Below are 16,917 nucleotides of genomic sequence, written 5' to 3'. Positions count from 1 at the left end.
CTCAGACCAACTTTCTTGTATAAAAAAAACCAAAAAAACAATCTTCTTTGCCATTAAGAAAATAAAAAAAAAAATCCAACCAAAAAACTTGTTCTATTGGGTGCAAGCAAGCTTTCTTGGTTGCTGTTTCATGTAGTGCTAGTTCTGTTGTGCACTGAGAGCCATACTTACAGTAGGTAGGCTATTAGAGAACTAAGAACAAAAGAAAACAAAATAGAAATACACTGACCATTCTAAGTGCAGCTGAATGCAACCCTGGGTGTTCCCTCACCATATGGCACAATCCTACAACAGCTCCACCCATCCCCCTCAAGGAAAATTCAGACCACACTGGTTATGTTTGCCATCTTCCCCATTAACAGAGATGCACTGTTTAAAACTCAAAGCTGAAGTGACAATATAACCTTAAAACAAACAAACAAACAAAACCACACACCCCCCCCCCCCCCCCCCCCAACCCAAAAAAGAAAAACAGAAAATAAAGAACCTTTGGCCTCACTTGGTATCATTTTACATGAACTTCAGCTGTGACAGCTTGCTTTAACATCCAGCATTAAGTTTCTGCTATGAAAATCAATTTGTCAAGTCTGTCCCCTATCTGGGAAAAAGTGGTAAGATTATAGGTTTCAGATAGCTACTATTCCCATCTAGATTTCTTGTGTCATGCAAAAGTTATCAGCTATTATTCTGCTGAACAGTTGATGCTACCTTCTTCTTTAATTCCTTTAAAACTGGATGTTTACTTTAGAAGCAAACATCACATTTACTAGTATTAATATAGTTCCCTAATCCACTGCTAGCTGGTGATGAATTTCCATACTTCACCATGTCTTCCCATACATCATGATAGTAATCACGATGGTACTTATCTCTTGCCTCTGTAGGCATAGACAAAAGTCTGTTTGGATGTAGAAACACATTCAAAGTCTTCCTTCAACCTTACTTGTATTTTTATATTTATACTGTAACAACTGTTCCTAATACTTTTCTCTTGTTGCAATCATCTTTCACTTTGCTGCTGGTGAGGGACAAACAAGACTTTGTCTTCTGTTTCTGACTTCACAATAAATGTGAGTGGGCCACGCATGAAGACAAACTTTCAACACCCTCATTTCCTCAGTATATTTCAGCTATTTTGCATTTAAACAAAGAGTGATTTCAGAACCCAGGGAACCAGAGAGAAAGGCACTAGACTCATGTTTCAGGGTAAGGCTCAGTATGTCAGAAGTTTAACATGGTCTCTGTAGCCCAGATTGGTTTTGCAGTCTAATTTGATTTTACTAATGTGAACACTTAAAACCAGAAAACAGTTCAAACTAAGGTATAACAGACTTCAGCATGTAGAGACACAAAGTAATTTTGACTTTGCTCCTGCTCTTGAAAGTGGTCCTCTTGGTCAGCTTTCATAAATTGTGGTGTTTTTTTTTTTTTTTTTTCAACCTTACCTATGGGATACATCTGAAAACAGACTTAAAAGGGTGCAGCTGGCTGTTAACTGGAGTGTATTAGCTCTGCACAAGACGGCATGCCATTTCTACAGCAACAACAGCACATTCTGTTAATAGCTTGTCATAGCATTCAGATTTAGAACAGACAGGACAAAGACAAACAGGTAACAGCACAGATTGTTAGAGATAAAGTTACTCTGAAAAAAGTATTGATGGCCACCAGAATTTCCAACTTAAAAACCAACGTACATATCAGATCTTTTAAAGCATTACAAGTATATTTTGTTGAGAGCTGTGAATTTACACTTTCTAATTGAAACATTACTTCTCCTAGGAAGCATAGTATCTCTCAATCTGGATAAAAAGGTGTCTACTAAGAAGGAGAAAAATGACTGCTACAGCTGAACCCAGGACAAAAGGCAAATGGATTTTCTTGATGTTCATTTCATGGAGACTAAGATTTTATCCACATACACAAAGCTTCTTAGCTACCCATAGTATCAGAAGGCTGTTATTCATATAATACACAATTTTATCCATAACGTTCTTGTTATTTGTCTTGCATTTAATCTTTCTCTACACAAGTACAAGCATTTCAGAATGTCAGAAGCCTTCCTGTTGATCATTACAAACCAACAGATGCACAACGCCACCTTGTGACAGAAGGTAAGCAATATACCGAACATCCACTGCTCCCATACAGTCATATTCAAACTGCTATCCATATACCACTAGGAGCATAACCTATTTCCAAAATCCACAATGCAGACTTAAGGAAAGCAGGTTCACATATACATTATGTAGAAGTCTTAGCATCTGTTTTATTTCCATGGCAAAATACTTCCAAGTTCATAAGTGAAGGAGGTACTACTTGTTTTCTAAGAATATCTATAATCTAGATACAAACACCAACAATGATATCTGACAGGTGCATGACTTATGTTAAAGTATGTTAAGTGTGCACCTGGAAAATATAACTAAGGCTGTAAGAGTCACTTTTAAACCTCTGGCATGATTTTTCCCTTTTGAAGAAAGTTTTTTTTAAAAAATGCTAACACTATTTAAAGTAGCAACAGTTCTTTAGAACTGCTGCTGCTTTAATAAGCAATTCAAGTGAAGCAGATTTGGTTTGTTTTTTTTCACCTAGAAAATATTGCTACAAATTTGTAATAGCAGCAGGTTTTAATTTATCAAAAACTGGCATCTATTAGCAACAGAACATACACAAAAAATATCTTCGTTTATACAAATAAAATTAAGTTTTGAATATTCACAAAGCAACATTAACAGAGCAATGTTTTTCTTCACACTGATATTCAAAGTTAGTCAGATGAGTTGTGATATGAACCCCTGTATACTATTCAGTCAAGCACCATGGCAGACAGTGCATTAAGATCTTTCATGAAGGGATGATCAGCTAGTATTTGATCAATCTTGTGTCTTTGCTCATGATCAGGAAAAATCTTTATCAGGGCTTCTCTTAGGCGTGCTGTTTCTGAGTCAGACCTCTGTGGTGGAATGGCTAAGTAGGCCTCTGTGTTTGTTTCCAGTGGAAGCCATGCTGATGCACAATCACCATGTACTCTATACTTAGGTTGTTGACTGTTACTGGTTGGTCTGGGGACTGGTGTGGAGAAAGGTGTCTCAGAAGAATATTGTCCACTGCTCTGGAAAGCCTTTGGTGCTAACCAGAAATCTCTATGGAACAAAACAAAAATTCCGTTTAAGGAGATGTTAGCTGTCTCTGTACAAACACAGAAAAGGAAAATGAGTATAACCCCTATATTCACTGCTGCTCAGCTAGTTACTGATTGGAATCAAGTAATAAGTATTTTCTAAAAGTGAAACAAAACAGTAGGTATAAAAGTTTTCAATTTGAATCTGGCATGGCTAAATAACATTAACATTATCTCAGACTAGTTACAATACATTGCAAGTACTTGATATAAAAACAACAACAGTCAAGGCTTATTTTAAGGAAGAACCAACATCAGTGTTATGGAACAAAATGGATAAAAAGACACATTGAACACACATACACGACTCAGAGCATATGAAAATACTGACAGACCAAAGAGGCTTCCACAGACGCTTCACAAGACTACTCTTCATCTACTTTTGCTCACGACTGAGCTGTGCTCACAATTAGATCAAGGTTTTTTTTCCCCTTGAATGATAACCTTAATGGGGCAATGAAGTTTTTCAGCAGTTTCGGGATCTGAATATTCTTCCCTAATTATTGACATTTCATGTCAGACTTTGAAAACTTGTTGCTACTCAAGAACTGCTAGCACTACAGAATTTAGGGCCAACTCTACTTCAGATGCCACCAGGTAACAAAGAAAACAAAGAAACTGGAACTCATGTTACAGTCTAGTTTCTTACCACCCAGGGAAACAGTATCTAAATTGCAGAGTTCTATTTTAAAAACATTCAGGTTATGTCACACCTCTTATTACTCAATATGGAAAGGCTCTCTTAATTGCTCAAGATCCTTCTCATTTCCAGTCTTGTTCCTGGTGCCATTTATGCTTTCTGCATTATTTAACTCAAGCAGGAAAGTCTCAGGGAAGGAACAAATTAACTCTTTAAACTGGCATCTTTCCTCTGTCAAAAACAGCAACATAAATACAACAAAACAAACAACCCCTCCCCCTTAAAACCCAAAACCGTAAAAACAAAACCCACCACCCCAATCAAAGTCTTGTTCTAGTTCCAAGTTTACTGATAGAAACAGTCTTCTCAGAAGAGTTTCTTTCCATTTCTACAGTCAATAGTCACCTCTCAAAACATACTGTTTTCATGTTTTTCAGACTCAGCATTGTGTTTTAGGCAGCTAAAACACAACGTACCAAATGACATCTTCTAAGGACTTTACATTAGAACCCTTCTATTCCAACAAAATGTATTACATTTACATATTATTTGTAATTATACATAATGTACTTATATATATATATATATGTACTTTTAATAAGTATTATATTACTTTCTTAGCATTTCCTACTGGAGTTCTAGAGTTACACTAGCTTTTTTCATGTCAACATTACACGGGTATTTTCAGATCAACTTGTGACCTTCTGGTATATACCTCTCACTTTCCATAGTTGTTTCCAATAGCCAAGATAAAGATTAATTCAACGAATTACTTAAGTATAACTTTATTACTGACTTTTTAATCAGTTGTTTCCAAAAGCTCTCTCAATATTCCTTACTACCATTAGCATTTATAATTCTTAAGGTGGTGAAAGAAAAGCGAAGAGCAGCTTATTTTCTCACACAAAAAAGCAAACCCATTCTCACATCTTCATGGTTAATGTAAAGAAAATTCATACTTTGAATATAAGAACATTTTAAAAGTATAATAATCTTACAGGAACTTGATTTATATTTAAAATATTACTAAAAAATTTAATGACAACGCCCCTCAAGAATTGTTTTATTAACAGTACAAGTTCACACCTCAAGTGAGAAGTGAAATGCCTTTCCCATGATCGAGTGTAGAGTTTCTTTTGCAGCACCTATTGTCCCATTATGAATAAGTGATCAACCAAGGTGTTTTAAATAACATCACCATAAGTAACAGGATATCAGGCTACCACCATACCGAAACCACCGGCAGCTTTGTGTGATGTTAACATAGTTTGGACCACCTTTGTATGAAAGCTGTCATAATTGAATCCCAGAGGAAGTTATTGTTTTACTTATCTTAGCTCTGAGAGAGATCTTGATTAGATGCAAATGTCACCAGCAGTTTCTGAACAGGCTGAAGTAACAGGAAAAACATGTTTTTCTAAAAGCTACTACAACCTACAGTATTCTTGCTTAATTTCACTATGTTTACTAATATAGACCTGAAGAGGTGCTTAAGTGAACCAGCAAAACAGTTTATTCCAAATGTGAAATCATAACTGTATCAAAGAAAAGTGAAAGTAGTGCTTATACCTAGAAGAGCCTTCATTTCGAAGGAAGTCATCTAATCTAGGTCCATTTCTTCCCAAAGGATCATCAGGAACCATAAATATATCACCAGCAAAAGTGTACTGTAGCAACCTGCAAGATATTTCATTCAATATTACTTAATAATTATGTATTATATCTTTATTACCTTCACCTTTGTAGCACAGGACAAGTTGCCTTATAGCAGACACACTACACCAAATCAGGAGTTACTGAAGCTTAACTAGTAATCCATTTTAGATACAATCAGTATTTACTGTCAATTTAATTGGAGCTTGAGAGCTTTTGTGATCTGTTCCCATGGCACTGCAGAACACTGAGCTTTGCTTTTTTGTTTTATGGGGTTTTTTTTTCCTTGACAGCAAGTGTTGGATGACTGCAACTTTTTACAACAAAACCAGAGTGGACTTTTTTAGGCAATTAAAGAAAATTTTCTGGTTGTTCAAACTCCCGTTCCTTGTAAGGGCCTTCAACCGTGTAGCTAGAACGCATGTGTTATCAGAAAGCTTCACAACTAGCAAACACAGCATTAGCTGTTTACAGATAAGACACAAAGAAGCTCTATTTCTGGAATCATCTTGGGAACACTGCACTGAAGAAAACCAGTTCAACCGAAGTTTTTCTGCAAGGAGAAAATTTGGAATGGTGGAATTTTCCCAGAATTACAACTAATAGGAGATGTTAACACAAGCTTTTAAAATCACAGACCCAGAATGACATGCTAAGAATTCTTGCTAAAGTTCTGTAGAACAAAGCTCGACTTGGGTAGAACTCAGTCAAGAAATTGTGCAAATACCTACATGATTAGTCAACACGAATTCCGCATTCTCCCAGCTATAACTGTGAGAACCCAGGGCAGGTTTTATTTATTTCATTTGACCTGTACACATCCCACTCACTGCAGATGTACCTTCAGAAAATGTCAGGGAGACTGAGGGATTAGTGGACAACAGAAGGTCATGCCTTAATAATAATAAAATGATCTGATATAACTGGAGGAGGAAAAAGCAAAACAACCAAGTGAACAAAAAGAAACCACTTGAACAGGAGAAACTAATTGACTCAGAATCCACAAGCTGAAGCAGGGACAATTTGATAGCTAATTGAATTCGTCTAAACCCAAAGAACACTCAACAATTGCAGGGAAATGGCTACAGGAATATGCTGCAAGTGTTCATTATTTTCTTTAGCTATATCAATTTGCTGTACTACAGTAATGAGTGATTGATTCTGAGACCTTAAAAGTGATGCTGTATGTGAGCATCAGATACCATGTTTCCTTCAAGAAATGAAATGCAAAACAAGAAAGCCTGTGAGAATGGACTGCAAAGCATGTTTTACTTATCTTAGCTCTGAGAGAGATCTTGATTAGATGCAAATGTCTAACAGGATTTAACACTGAACTTTAGAATTGATCTATCTTAGCTTCTACACCAAGCTCCTTTTTATGTGAGCAATTAACAGATGTACATTAGAGAATATATAACAGGGATATTAGACTACTTGACACATTATTATAAGGCCGTGAATTGTGCTGTACTGGAGCACAGACAGTACTTTGTTGGGCTGTACCAGAATTTCATGACAGATTAATAAAAATACCATATGAAGGTGTAGTGCTTACAACTGTAAGGACAGGCATCCTTTTAAGCTTTCATAGAAATGGAGTAATTACCTTCTTTGAATAATTTCTCTCCAGGCAACGGATTCTGTCACAAATTCTCTGAAGTTATCATTAGTCACAATAACACCTCCAGTTTTATCAGCAAGGTGTAATAAAAACCTGTAAGATTCATTCCAGAAACAGTTAAAGTCTGCTTTGCTGAAAATCATCTACAGATTTAGAAAACGAAACGTTTTGCCATCCAAGAATAATCTCCTTGCATGAAAACAAGCACTTTGATTACCAGAAAATGGTGCTGCTTTGACCCATCATATAACTATAAGCATTTTAGGTAGCATGCATTTATTTAGTGCAGCAGAGTCTTCATGGGAGGCTTCCCCCACTCCCACCCCCCCATTAAAAAAAGAAAAAAAGCAACTCCACAAGCAAAACTCCCTCAAACCCACTGGACTATCAGATTCTAAGTATTTGTAGAGGTACATGGTTTGTTTCGGTCAACATTAATATCCATTTTCTGTATTTCAGTTTTTTGCTCTGTCAACACTTGTTAACAAAGAGTGTGGTTACCATTTTTATTGTTAAATTATGACAAAAGAAAACTACTGATTTATTAGGATTTTTTTTCCCCTATCTGAAAACAAGCTTTTTGCCATCAAAACTATTTTAGCAAAGAGATGGTATCTGTTTAAAGAAAAGTGTACATTGTTGAGCAAATGTGATAGCACAACACTCATTTATACTTCACCTACATAGCATTTTTATATGAAATGCTGGGTGTACATAAAACATGTGTGTAAAAAACTCCAGTTTGGCTGCCTTGTACTTTTTTTTTTCTACAATGTTAGTATTTAAGAGATCACAGTTACCATATTTTAACAAGGAAGATACATACAGTCCACTTGTCTTTTGCGTATCAAGTTTTGCAATCAGGTGCATGACACAAAAATGTGACAATTTTATAGCCAGAAAAATAAAGCATGGATGATTATTTGTAGGAATAAACTCAAGCAGCATGTGCTTTTAGCCATGGCTCAAGACTGGGAAAATGTGGCAATAGCAATAAAAGCACTTGGAAACCCCTCCAATGCCCAACAAGATGCCCCTGAATGTTACTGTATTGAAAGATGACCCCCACATTTGAAGTTGAACTTAGGTGCTCAAGTCAGCTTGGAAATTTAGTAGCCTACTTATTGTTACAAATACAGTGCTCAAGTACACACCTACATCTGTATGCCACAATGACATGGAGGAAAAAAATGGAACAAAACAGCACCTTATCAGTACCTCACTTATGCTAGTGTTCCCTAAACACAAAAGACAATTCCAACAGACTGATAAGGAATGCAGAAAAACATTACTAGAAGACTAATTTCTTACTTAATGCAAGTGGTGGCATTTAAAATGGATCTTTGGGGTTTTCTCGGTTTGTTTTTTTTTAATGGTTAAAATTGCCATGAAAATGTGCCATATTCCACTAATTCCTGTGTACAATATTATTTCTAAATATAGAAATGTTTCTTTGGACAGTAAAATAATATAACAAATGTAGAGGCCAGTCTAAAGTTGGAAGCATAGCTCTCTGACTAGATACACTGAAGAACTAGCTAATACAACTACTCACAAACTATGAAGCTTTTACACTCATTACGCAGATGTTTAAAAAGACTGTGTATATTCCATACCTGTCATCATGAGCAGCAATTCTTGCTCCTAAAACCACCCTTGCAGGGGTTAAAGACAATATTCCAACATCCTGGAGCTTTGTTAAGAAATCCTGCTCTGTTAAAACATGAAACAACTGTTCTTTAAAACAAAAGCCTTCTTTTAGGCTATTTATTCAACAATTTCTGTAAGGTTTAGCTAGCAGAGAAGATAGGGTATTTTTGTACCTATTAACAGAAACGACATTCATAGGTGAAGAATTACTAATATTATGAAAATTGGAAGGAAGAGGTTGAAACTAGAAATCAAAGAGCAAACAAGACCCAAACCAAATAAAAAAGCCTCCACTGATTGCACATCAGCTATCCTAAGCAGCATTTCAGAGTGTCTCATACTGTATATAGAAACTCAATTACTGATGCTGAGCAGACAGACTGCTCAGGCTTTAACCTTTTATTAAATATTTCTTCTCCATTCATTCTTCACAGTAGTATCCAAAGAAATATTTACAATGTAGTTTAATAAAGAAAACATCAGGAAACTATTTCCCTCACCTGTAATGTTAGGATCACGTCTTGTTCTCCATTGTGGAACAAACACAGTAATATTTCTGTGGCCACGTTTCCAGAAGTAGTCAACAGCTATTGCAATTCCTCGGCAGGAGAAGAATTTCCTTAGACCATGACTGGGGGTGAAAGAAAGAGAAGGGAGATTAAATTTACCAGTTTTACTACCATAAAGAAACTACACAAACAAAGAAACTACCATAAAGAAACTACACAAAGAAAAAGGAATTAAACCCTGCCAAGTGAAGCTGGCAGTTACACATACGGTCTTGCCAGGAAAAAAAAAAAAAAATGAAAAAGAAAAGGTAGATAGATGCTATAGATGAAGAATCTTATAAATGGAAAGAGATTTTCAGCAAAAGGAGAGATTAGAAACATCACTTCACAACTCTATAGCTGTCTTCTTTCAGTTTCATGAGAACAACAATATTTGAGTAAGCAAAAGTTGGTTTACCTTTAAAAAAACACCTAGGAATTTCAAGGTATCAGCTGGTAGTGAAACTAGAAGCATACATCCATTTCTCCCTCCATTAACACATGTAACTCTGTGTACATGCATGTTTAGATCTGTGTTTACATAGTTACCTCTGGGAAACTGTACCAGCTGTCAACTGCCTGAAACATTGAATTAATTCTAGGTCAGGCTTCAGCATTATTTTGTTGTAGTATTTTTTTTTTTTTCTGGAAAAGTTTATTTTCCTCTCCTAAACAACAATTAAGCCTGTTCTTTGGGAAGCATCTTTCATCTAACAGCACAAAATAAACGACATATGAAACATGTATCTTAACCAGTCATATATGTTTGGCTCAGCCAAAGAGCATCTGACAGAATTCATGGGACCACTGGTAGTAGTCTGTCCTATTGTTAGAAATTGTCCTATTCAAGAGCTAGTTCCAGCTAATAGGAAGTTAATACAGCCAATATAAGGCTTTTCAGGATTTCCAATCTCCAAGATTAAAATCCGTATTTTAAAACAGTTAAGTGTTTAAGAAACACTTAAACAGTCCTATCTTTTCCCACTTTGGGGATACAGGTGACCTCTCAGAATTATTATTTTGCTTAAAGTACTCTATTTTGGTTCTGACAGCATGGTTTCAAAATGAAAAATAATATGGCTTTATGCATGTTCAGCAGTGGAACTCAGAATGCACTGAAGAAATCTTACATAGCAAGTTCTCATAGTAAGTTTACTCATTGTTACATTGATGAGTAGAGGAGACAACCTGTTTAAAAACTACCACTTCCTCATTAAGAAGAAATATGGTACTTGTCATTGCTCACTTTCATACTCTAAAACTACAAAAAAGCCCCATAGCAAACACTGACAAAACCTTTTGACCTGAGTGCTTGCCAAAATTACTTAGTATAACAAGAACAAATACGTGTCTCTTCCTGAGTAGACAACAACAATCAATTCAAGGATAGTTTTGATGAGACAAATGTTAAAGTGAACCAAGTAAAGCACAAATTTTTCAAAAAACATTCTAACTGATTTTTGACATTCCAGTTAGTTATAACATTTGAAAAGGAGAAAATTGTAATTTGCAACTCCTTCCAAAGTTGTCTGTAATAGAAATATGGAAGAAAAAGGAATTAGAAGGCATTTACTATAATGGAAAATCCCTGCATCATGGTCAATGCAGTGATCTTTTCGAAGTAAATGATCTTTTCAGTATTAACTCTACCCACTTTATAAAGTTTGGCTGACAAAGCACCATGCAAACAATAGGTTACAATTATCCAACAGCTCTATAATTGTCTACTCTCATTTGCATACATTCTTTCAGGTATCATGAGGAATAAGAGATGAAGTGTGTACACACATACACAGGGTTCCCTATTCTGCAAGTTTTATTGAGGTGGATGGAATATTTTTGTTGCATGCCCACATTTGCAGAAAGTAACAGGACCCAAACACTAGTGTGTAATGCTGTTAAAGGAAAATTACATTACTACTATAAGACCCTCCACTTTAAAATTACAAGATGCTAAGAGCAGAAGTAAAGAACTAAAACGCTTACATTGATAGTAACTCAACTTCTTTGTTAGATGCATGGAAAGCAAATTAAGTTTCATGCACAAAATTGCTTGCAACAGAGCAGAGCTCACTGAAATTAAATTCCGACTGAAGTGCTCCATGGAGCTGAAGCACTGAGTTCAAACCAGGTTGCTTTGAACTGGCACAAATCAGGCTTCAAATTTGACCATTGCCTAGTAAGCAAGGCTGTAGAAGTAATTCACTTTTCATTTGGAAACATGTTGTTATCAAATGGGATCTCGCCTACCTCCAAAGCGTATCTAGTTTTAGTTTTCATTGCCTATTCTGTTTTTTCAGATTATTTTAGTATTTGGGCTTAATAAATCTGAGCTACTTGTTTCTACAAATTTGAATTTTTTTATTAGAGCAGGAAAGCTAAGCCTGAAAGGCTTTACAGAAAATATTTTCCAGAGTATTGCAATTACTAAGCAATTGTTAAGTCAAAATCAAGGATTTTTCTTATTCTATTTTAACCTGTTATTGTATTTGTTCATCTCCAGAGTATGTATTCTTTTTTAAACCAAAAGTAAATTCTACAAGAATTGTTTCATAATAGAATATCTTACAACGGCACTGGTCTAGCTGGTTTTGTGCACTGAAGTGCACCGGCTAAAAGAATTCTGAATTTCCTTCTGTGCACAGTATCTCAACAACAAATAAGAACTCCAAATAAGTCAGTTATAAAAGCAGATGCTATCACAAAAGAGAGCAAAAACTATCAAAATTGCTATGTGTTGTGAATGGCTACAGCAGACTCATGTAATTTTTCATTATCAAGGCTTACTGTAACTTACCACTGCAGCCACTACCAGTAGCTGAAAAACCTTGCTGTGAACACGGGCTGTTGGTCACCAAGAAGCTAGCTGGCAAAAACTGTACACATGCCACAACCACCTTAGTTCCTATTTCATTTGAAAGCTCACTGAACTTTTAATAAAGAGATAGCTGAAGAGAACAATACTTACGTGATTGCCACATTGCTTCCATCAATAATGATATGTTTTAAATATGGTTTCCCGGGTTCATTTTTCAATTCCAGTCTGTATGGCTTTTTCAGAGAATCCAAAAATCTCTGAACCCCAGTAACAGAAGGATCAGGATGATGTCTGTGTGGTCCCATTGTCTCTCTATCAGGATTTGAGGGATGCATTTGTGATGGCAATACCTGGTCTGAGATCAGATTTTCAGAATTTGAGGTTTGGAAACAGCGTTGGTGAGGAGATCTCCTTTGAGAAGAGCTGCAGTGTCCTAATTGGTCCTCAGAACCAGTATGACTATTCTGTACAGTTGAGGGCCCTGCAGTTTTCTGCTGAACTGCAGTTCTAGTCTTAGTCGAGGTACGCTGCACATCTGAGCTCCCTCTGGCTACAAAATCAACATCTTTTAGAGCTCCAGCTTGTATAGTGCCAAAAGTTACACCACCATCAGTCTCTGTCTCACTTGATCTCGAACTGTAATTCTTACCAGGGCAATAAATGTCTCTTTTTTTATAGCACATAGCTGAATTTTTGCTGGAAGGAGAAACAGGTTTACATACCAACATATGCATTTCATTTTCTGCATCAACTTGCATGCTTGGTGGATTTCTTATTTTGTGATACTCATTTTTTGTCTCCCTTGAAGTATGGCTGAATTTAAGTGGACTCTTATTGCCTTTGTCTACTAGCTTTTGTGAGTTATTTGCATAACTTCCTAAAGGGGGATTGACAGTTTTAGGCATTTGAGATGACTGTTCATGTTCTTTTTGAGATTTTAAGTTTTCCTTTTCAATTTCTTCTAACAATGTTAATGGTTCCACAGATTGCCCTAGGATACCAATAACTTTTTCTACAATATTTTGGGAATATCCCATGGTTCTGAAAAAGTTCACAAGAATTCTATATTCCATTTCCTCACTGATTTCATCACCTTCTTTAAGGTGATAACTGGAATCATCTGATCTGCTTTCACTGCAGCTATCTGAAAGCAGATCAATAACTGCTTCACTACCTGAAAGATTACTGTGTGAAGATTTCACTTCCTGATCATTTTCTGGGGAGAACTGCTTTTTAGGAAGCCTTTCCTCATCATGAGAAGATCTTCTTTTACATGACTGCCTTTCTTTAGACACCACTGTCTCTAACAGAGGCACATTTATGGGAATAAAACTTGTTCCAGGATCATCAGAAAACACAATGTCCATTTGCCTTGTAAGCTCAGTTACAGGTGTCCCAGCATTGTTTCTTGCTTCCTCACCACCTGCCCTTCCATGTCTGTCTGTAGTGATTACTTTGGGGGCTTCATTATGTAAAAACTCTGTCGGGCTTTCAGAACCTGTCAGATCTATGATACTGCTGTGCACTTCACAGCATTCAGCTTGTGTGAGAGCTAGAAGCTCTCTTTTTAGTGAGCTAGGCAAAATCAGTAAATCCATTGTGTATTTATCTGCATGTGCTTCCACAAATTGTCTGAATTGCTTTTTAATCTCTGACTCATTATCACTTAACAAGATTTCATTATTCTCAAAAAGGTTCACAAACTGCTGAATATGACTCTGAGCCATAACAACAGCTTCTGCACCCCCTTTAATACTAAGCAATCCTATTTCCAGCACAGTTATATCAGCACAGGTATCCTGAATAAGACTGTTGAGAAACAGGCTTTGTGCACCAACAAAGATGCAGTGCATGTCCTTTGGGTAGTACTCTTTTTCTTCTAGTTCAGGCTCACAGATTCCCTTAATATACTCCTAGAAGGACAAAAAGACAGCAGAGTGAATATTTGCAACAAGCTGATATATCAAGTTAGTTTTGGTTAGGTCAGTAATGGACAAGTACATTAAAAAATAAAGTCAACTTGGCACAAGAAACTTGAGAAAGTAAATGCTGCCAGTAAACTTGATAACAGAGATAAGAGATACCTGAAATGATTTTTAAATAGATTTCATAGAAGGCTAACTTTTATATCCTAGTGTTTATTTATAAACTTCCTTGAAACTGATAGTAAGAGAATATTTAAGTTGAAGCTCAAACAGTTCAAAAGACAAGTCAGAAGAGATTTGTTTTCCCACCCCCATTCTTTGGTCAAAGAGGACATATGCTTCATGAACAAATGCCTCGCACTAAAGAATCCTACCTAGTCCATAAAACACTTTAAAAGGGAAAATTTCCAAAAGCTCATCACAGCAGTAGTTATCCTGTATTTTTTTAGTTGTTATGCATTACTTATTCTATACTTACTGCTCAATCAAGGACATTGATCCTGTGGCATGGCACAACATAACTAGTAGCCACAGTAGTATCCATTAAAAAATACCTTATAAGGAAGAAAAAAAAAAATCTACCCCCCCCAAAAATGACAAAACCACTATCTGGACTGTGATAGATTCCCTAATCAGCCAAATAAAATATTTGGATTTTAAAACTACAACAGCCAGAGCACCTATTTGCAACGGGCATATAACACAAGGTTAGGGGAGGAGAGGGGGAAATCATCACACCCCAAAAGCTCCACAGCAAGCTGAAGCTTTGAAACTTTGTATTTTGAAAAAGCAGATGATACTGACAAATGACAGAAAACTCCAGACTCCAGATGGGTCTGTGCCCCAGAAGTTCAGGTTTTTAATAGACTAAAAGCAACCAAAAAAAAAAAAAAAAAAACAAAAAAACAAGGGGGAGAGAAAAGGAAAAAAGACAAAAAACAAACAAACAAAAAGCCAAACAAAAATCCCATTGTTATTTCTGCTAAAAGTTACTACCAGAAAAGTCACTATACTGCCTTGTTTTAAATGTGTCAGAGTTCAGAACTCTGTCAATACAGTACACTATTTCTTCTTTCAGGTAACATTATTTTTCCCCTAGCTCTTTCTGTGCTTAAAACTCTTATGCAGTGAAACTAGTTTCTAAGCTGCAGTCATTGTTTTGCAGACTCCCAAGTATACCAAATTTTACTATCTGTCTTCACTCTTGGAAACTAAAGTTCTCCTTTAAATGGAACTGAAAACCAATACAAGGTAATGAGTAACAAAACACCACTTTCTATCATCTCTTGAGTTAGATCATCTTGATTATCAGGGCAAGCTGCTTCAAGGCCATATTAGCACAACCTGTTTCTACAACAAAATCCACAGGATTACATTTTGCGCTTTACTCATCATATGAGATTTTTGCAGAGCAACAGAGTAACAACATAATTAGAAAAAAAGGAACTCCTCTTTTTTTTTTCTCCCCCCAACCAGGCAGGGCTGAAGAACAAATATATTGCATGTGACTGATGAACTAAAGCAAACTGCTATCACCAAACCTTTTAAAGGGAGACAATGAAGATGTGCAATTTTTTGTATCTTCTGGTCAACAATCTCTCCAGGTAGGGTTGGGAAACTGCTCTGCATGTAAGGGGAGTCAAGTCTCCTACACCCTTCAAAGAATTTGGAGTAGGAAACATTTTGTATGTTACTAGGCAGCAATTATTAAATGGAATTCTTGTGTTGTTTGTTTCAGGCTTTAACTTTCTGAAAAAAAAGAGAAAAGTTGTATTGCAGCTGCCTGAAGAAGAAGAATAGCTGTTTATGCTACCTGTAACAGTTTCTGGGTCTGGAGTCCAAGAATGCAAGCAAATTGGGTTAGAGTCAATTTCAGAATCAAGTAAGTCAAGACTCTAAATATTCATAGTATTTTCCTTATCAAACTCTTACGCATCATACAGTTAAGGAACGAAGTTTTTGAAAGTGGACTGCCAAGTCCCTGAATTAAGTCACAAAATACCTGCTAAGGATTCCCACTAACTTATATCTGTGCTTAAACAGACACAAATGTCCACATATCGAGATTTAGGGTTTGAAAGCTACCTCCAGCCTGGCCAGTGCTCACACCAGCCTTCTCATCACATGATTCAAACAGCCATAGTTTTCAAGTCCACTTTAAATGGTATTAACTTCATGGTTACTGCTGAGCCTCCCCCAAAAGGTTTGTTGTACAAGAGACCTACCGAACTAACTGTGAAGATACTTTACAGCAACTAGTGTCAGTCAGAGACACGCAGAGCCTGGAGTGCTCTCCCTTTTAATGTCCTTGGTTAAAAAGAAAGCTATCTGCTCCAGGAGAGACCGGTGAAGCAGGAAACTTCCACACTGAGGAAACACTAGCCCTTTTAAGCTGGTAAGTGAGAGCAGTGCTAACAAGCTACTAACTGCCACAAAGTTAAGTCTGAAAAGCAACTGTGAAACGCGGTAACACCCAACCAACTGCGAGGAATTTCCCGACTTTGGGAAGGATAGGGATACATGTTAACCGCGCTTCAGAACACAACTTAGCCCGCTCCTGCAGGTGTTTAACCCCCTCTCGCAGCGGGATTTCACAACGCGGTGGCCGTGCCACACCGATGAACTTCGCACTTCTCAGCTGAATTGTTCCTCTCTATTCTCCACGCTTGTGTCAGCGCCACCGGAGACACCCCGGCACCTGAGACACGCCTGTTTGCCAGGGCAGGGCTCTTTCAGTTTCCCGTGAAGCACCGATTTCCCCCCTCCCGGCCCCGCACACAGCGGCCCGAGCCCTGCCCTTGCCGGGAGGGGCTCTACCATATGCAAACAGGGCCCCGCTCCCCGCCCCGGTGACAGAGGCCCCGCGGGTGCGGCCGGC

The 16,917-nt window shown here is 37.0% G+C and overlaps 1 protein-coding gene across 1 annotated transcript; it reads right to left on the bottom strand.

Annotated features, from left to right (window-relative positions):
* Nucleotides 1–2,618: 2,618 nt before the first annotated feature.
* On the bottom strand, nt 2,619–14,027 carry N4BP1 (NEDD4 binding protein 1; the record flags this gene model as incomplete). The annotated part of the gene is made up of 6 exons (XM_010023421.1): nt 2,619–3,146; nt 5,394–5,501; nt 7,084–7,191; nt 8,715–8,811; nt 9,249–9,379; nt 12,265–14,027. Coding segments are annotated over 6 exons (2,544 nt in total), but the record flags the coding sequence as incomplete, so codon positions are not given.
* Between the last annotated feature and the right edge of the window lie 2,890 nt (nt 14,028–16,917).

The sequence above is a fragment of the Nestor notabilis genome, unplaced genomic scaffold (genome assembly GCF_000696875.1).
Source record: "Nestor notabilis isolate BGI_N333 unplaced genomic scaffold, ASM69687v1 scaffold33801, whole genome shotgun sequence".
In the NCBI taxonomy this organism is placed as follows: domain Eukaryota; kingdom Metazoa; phylum Chordata; class Aves; order Psittaciformes; family Psittacidae; genus Nestor; species Nestor notabilis.
This window is presented reverse-complemented; position numbering and strand designations above follow the sequence as displayed.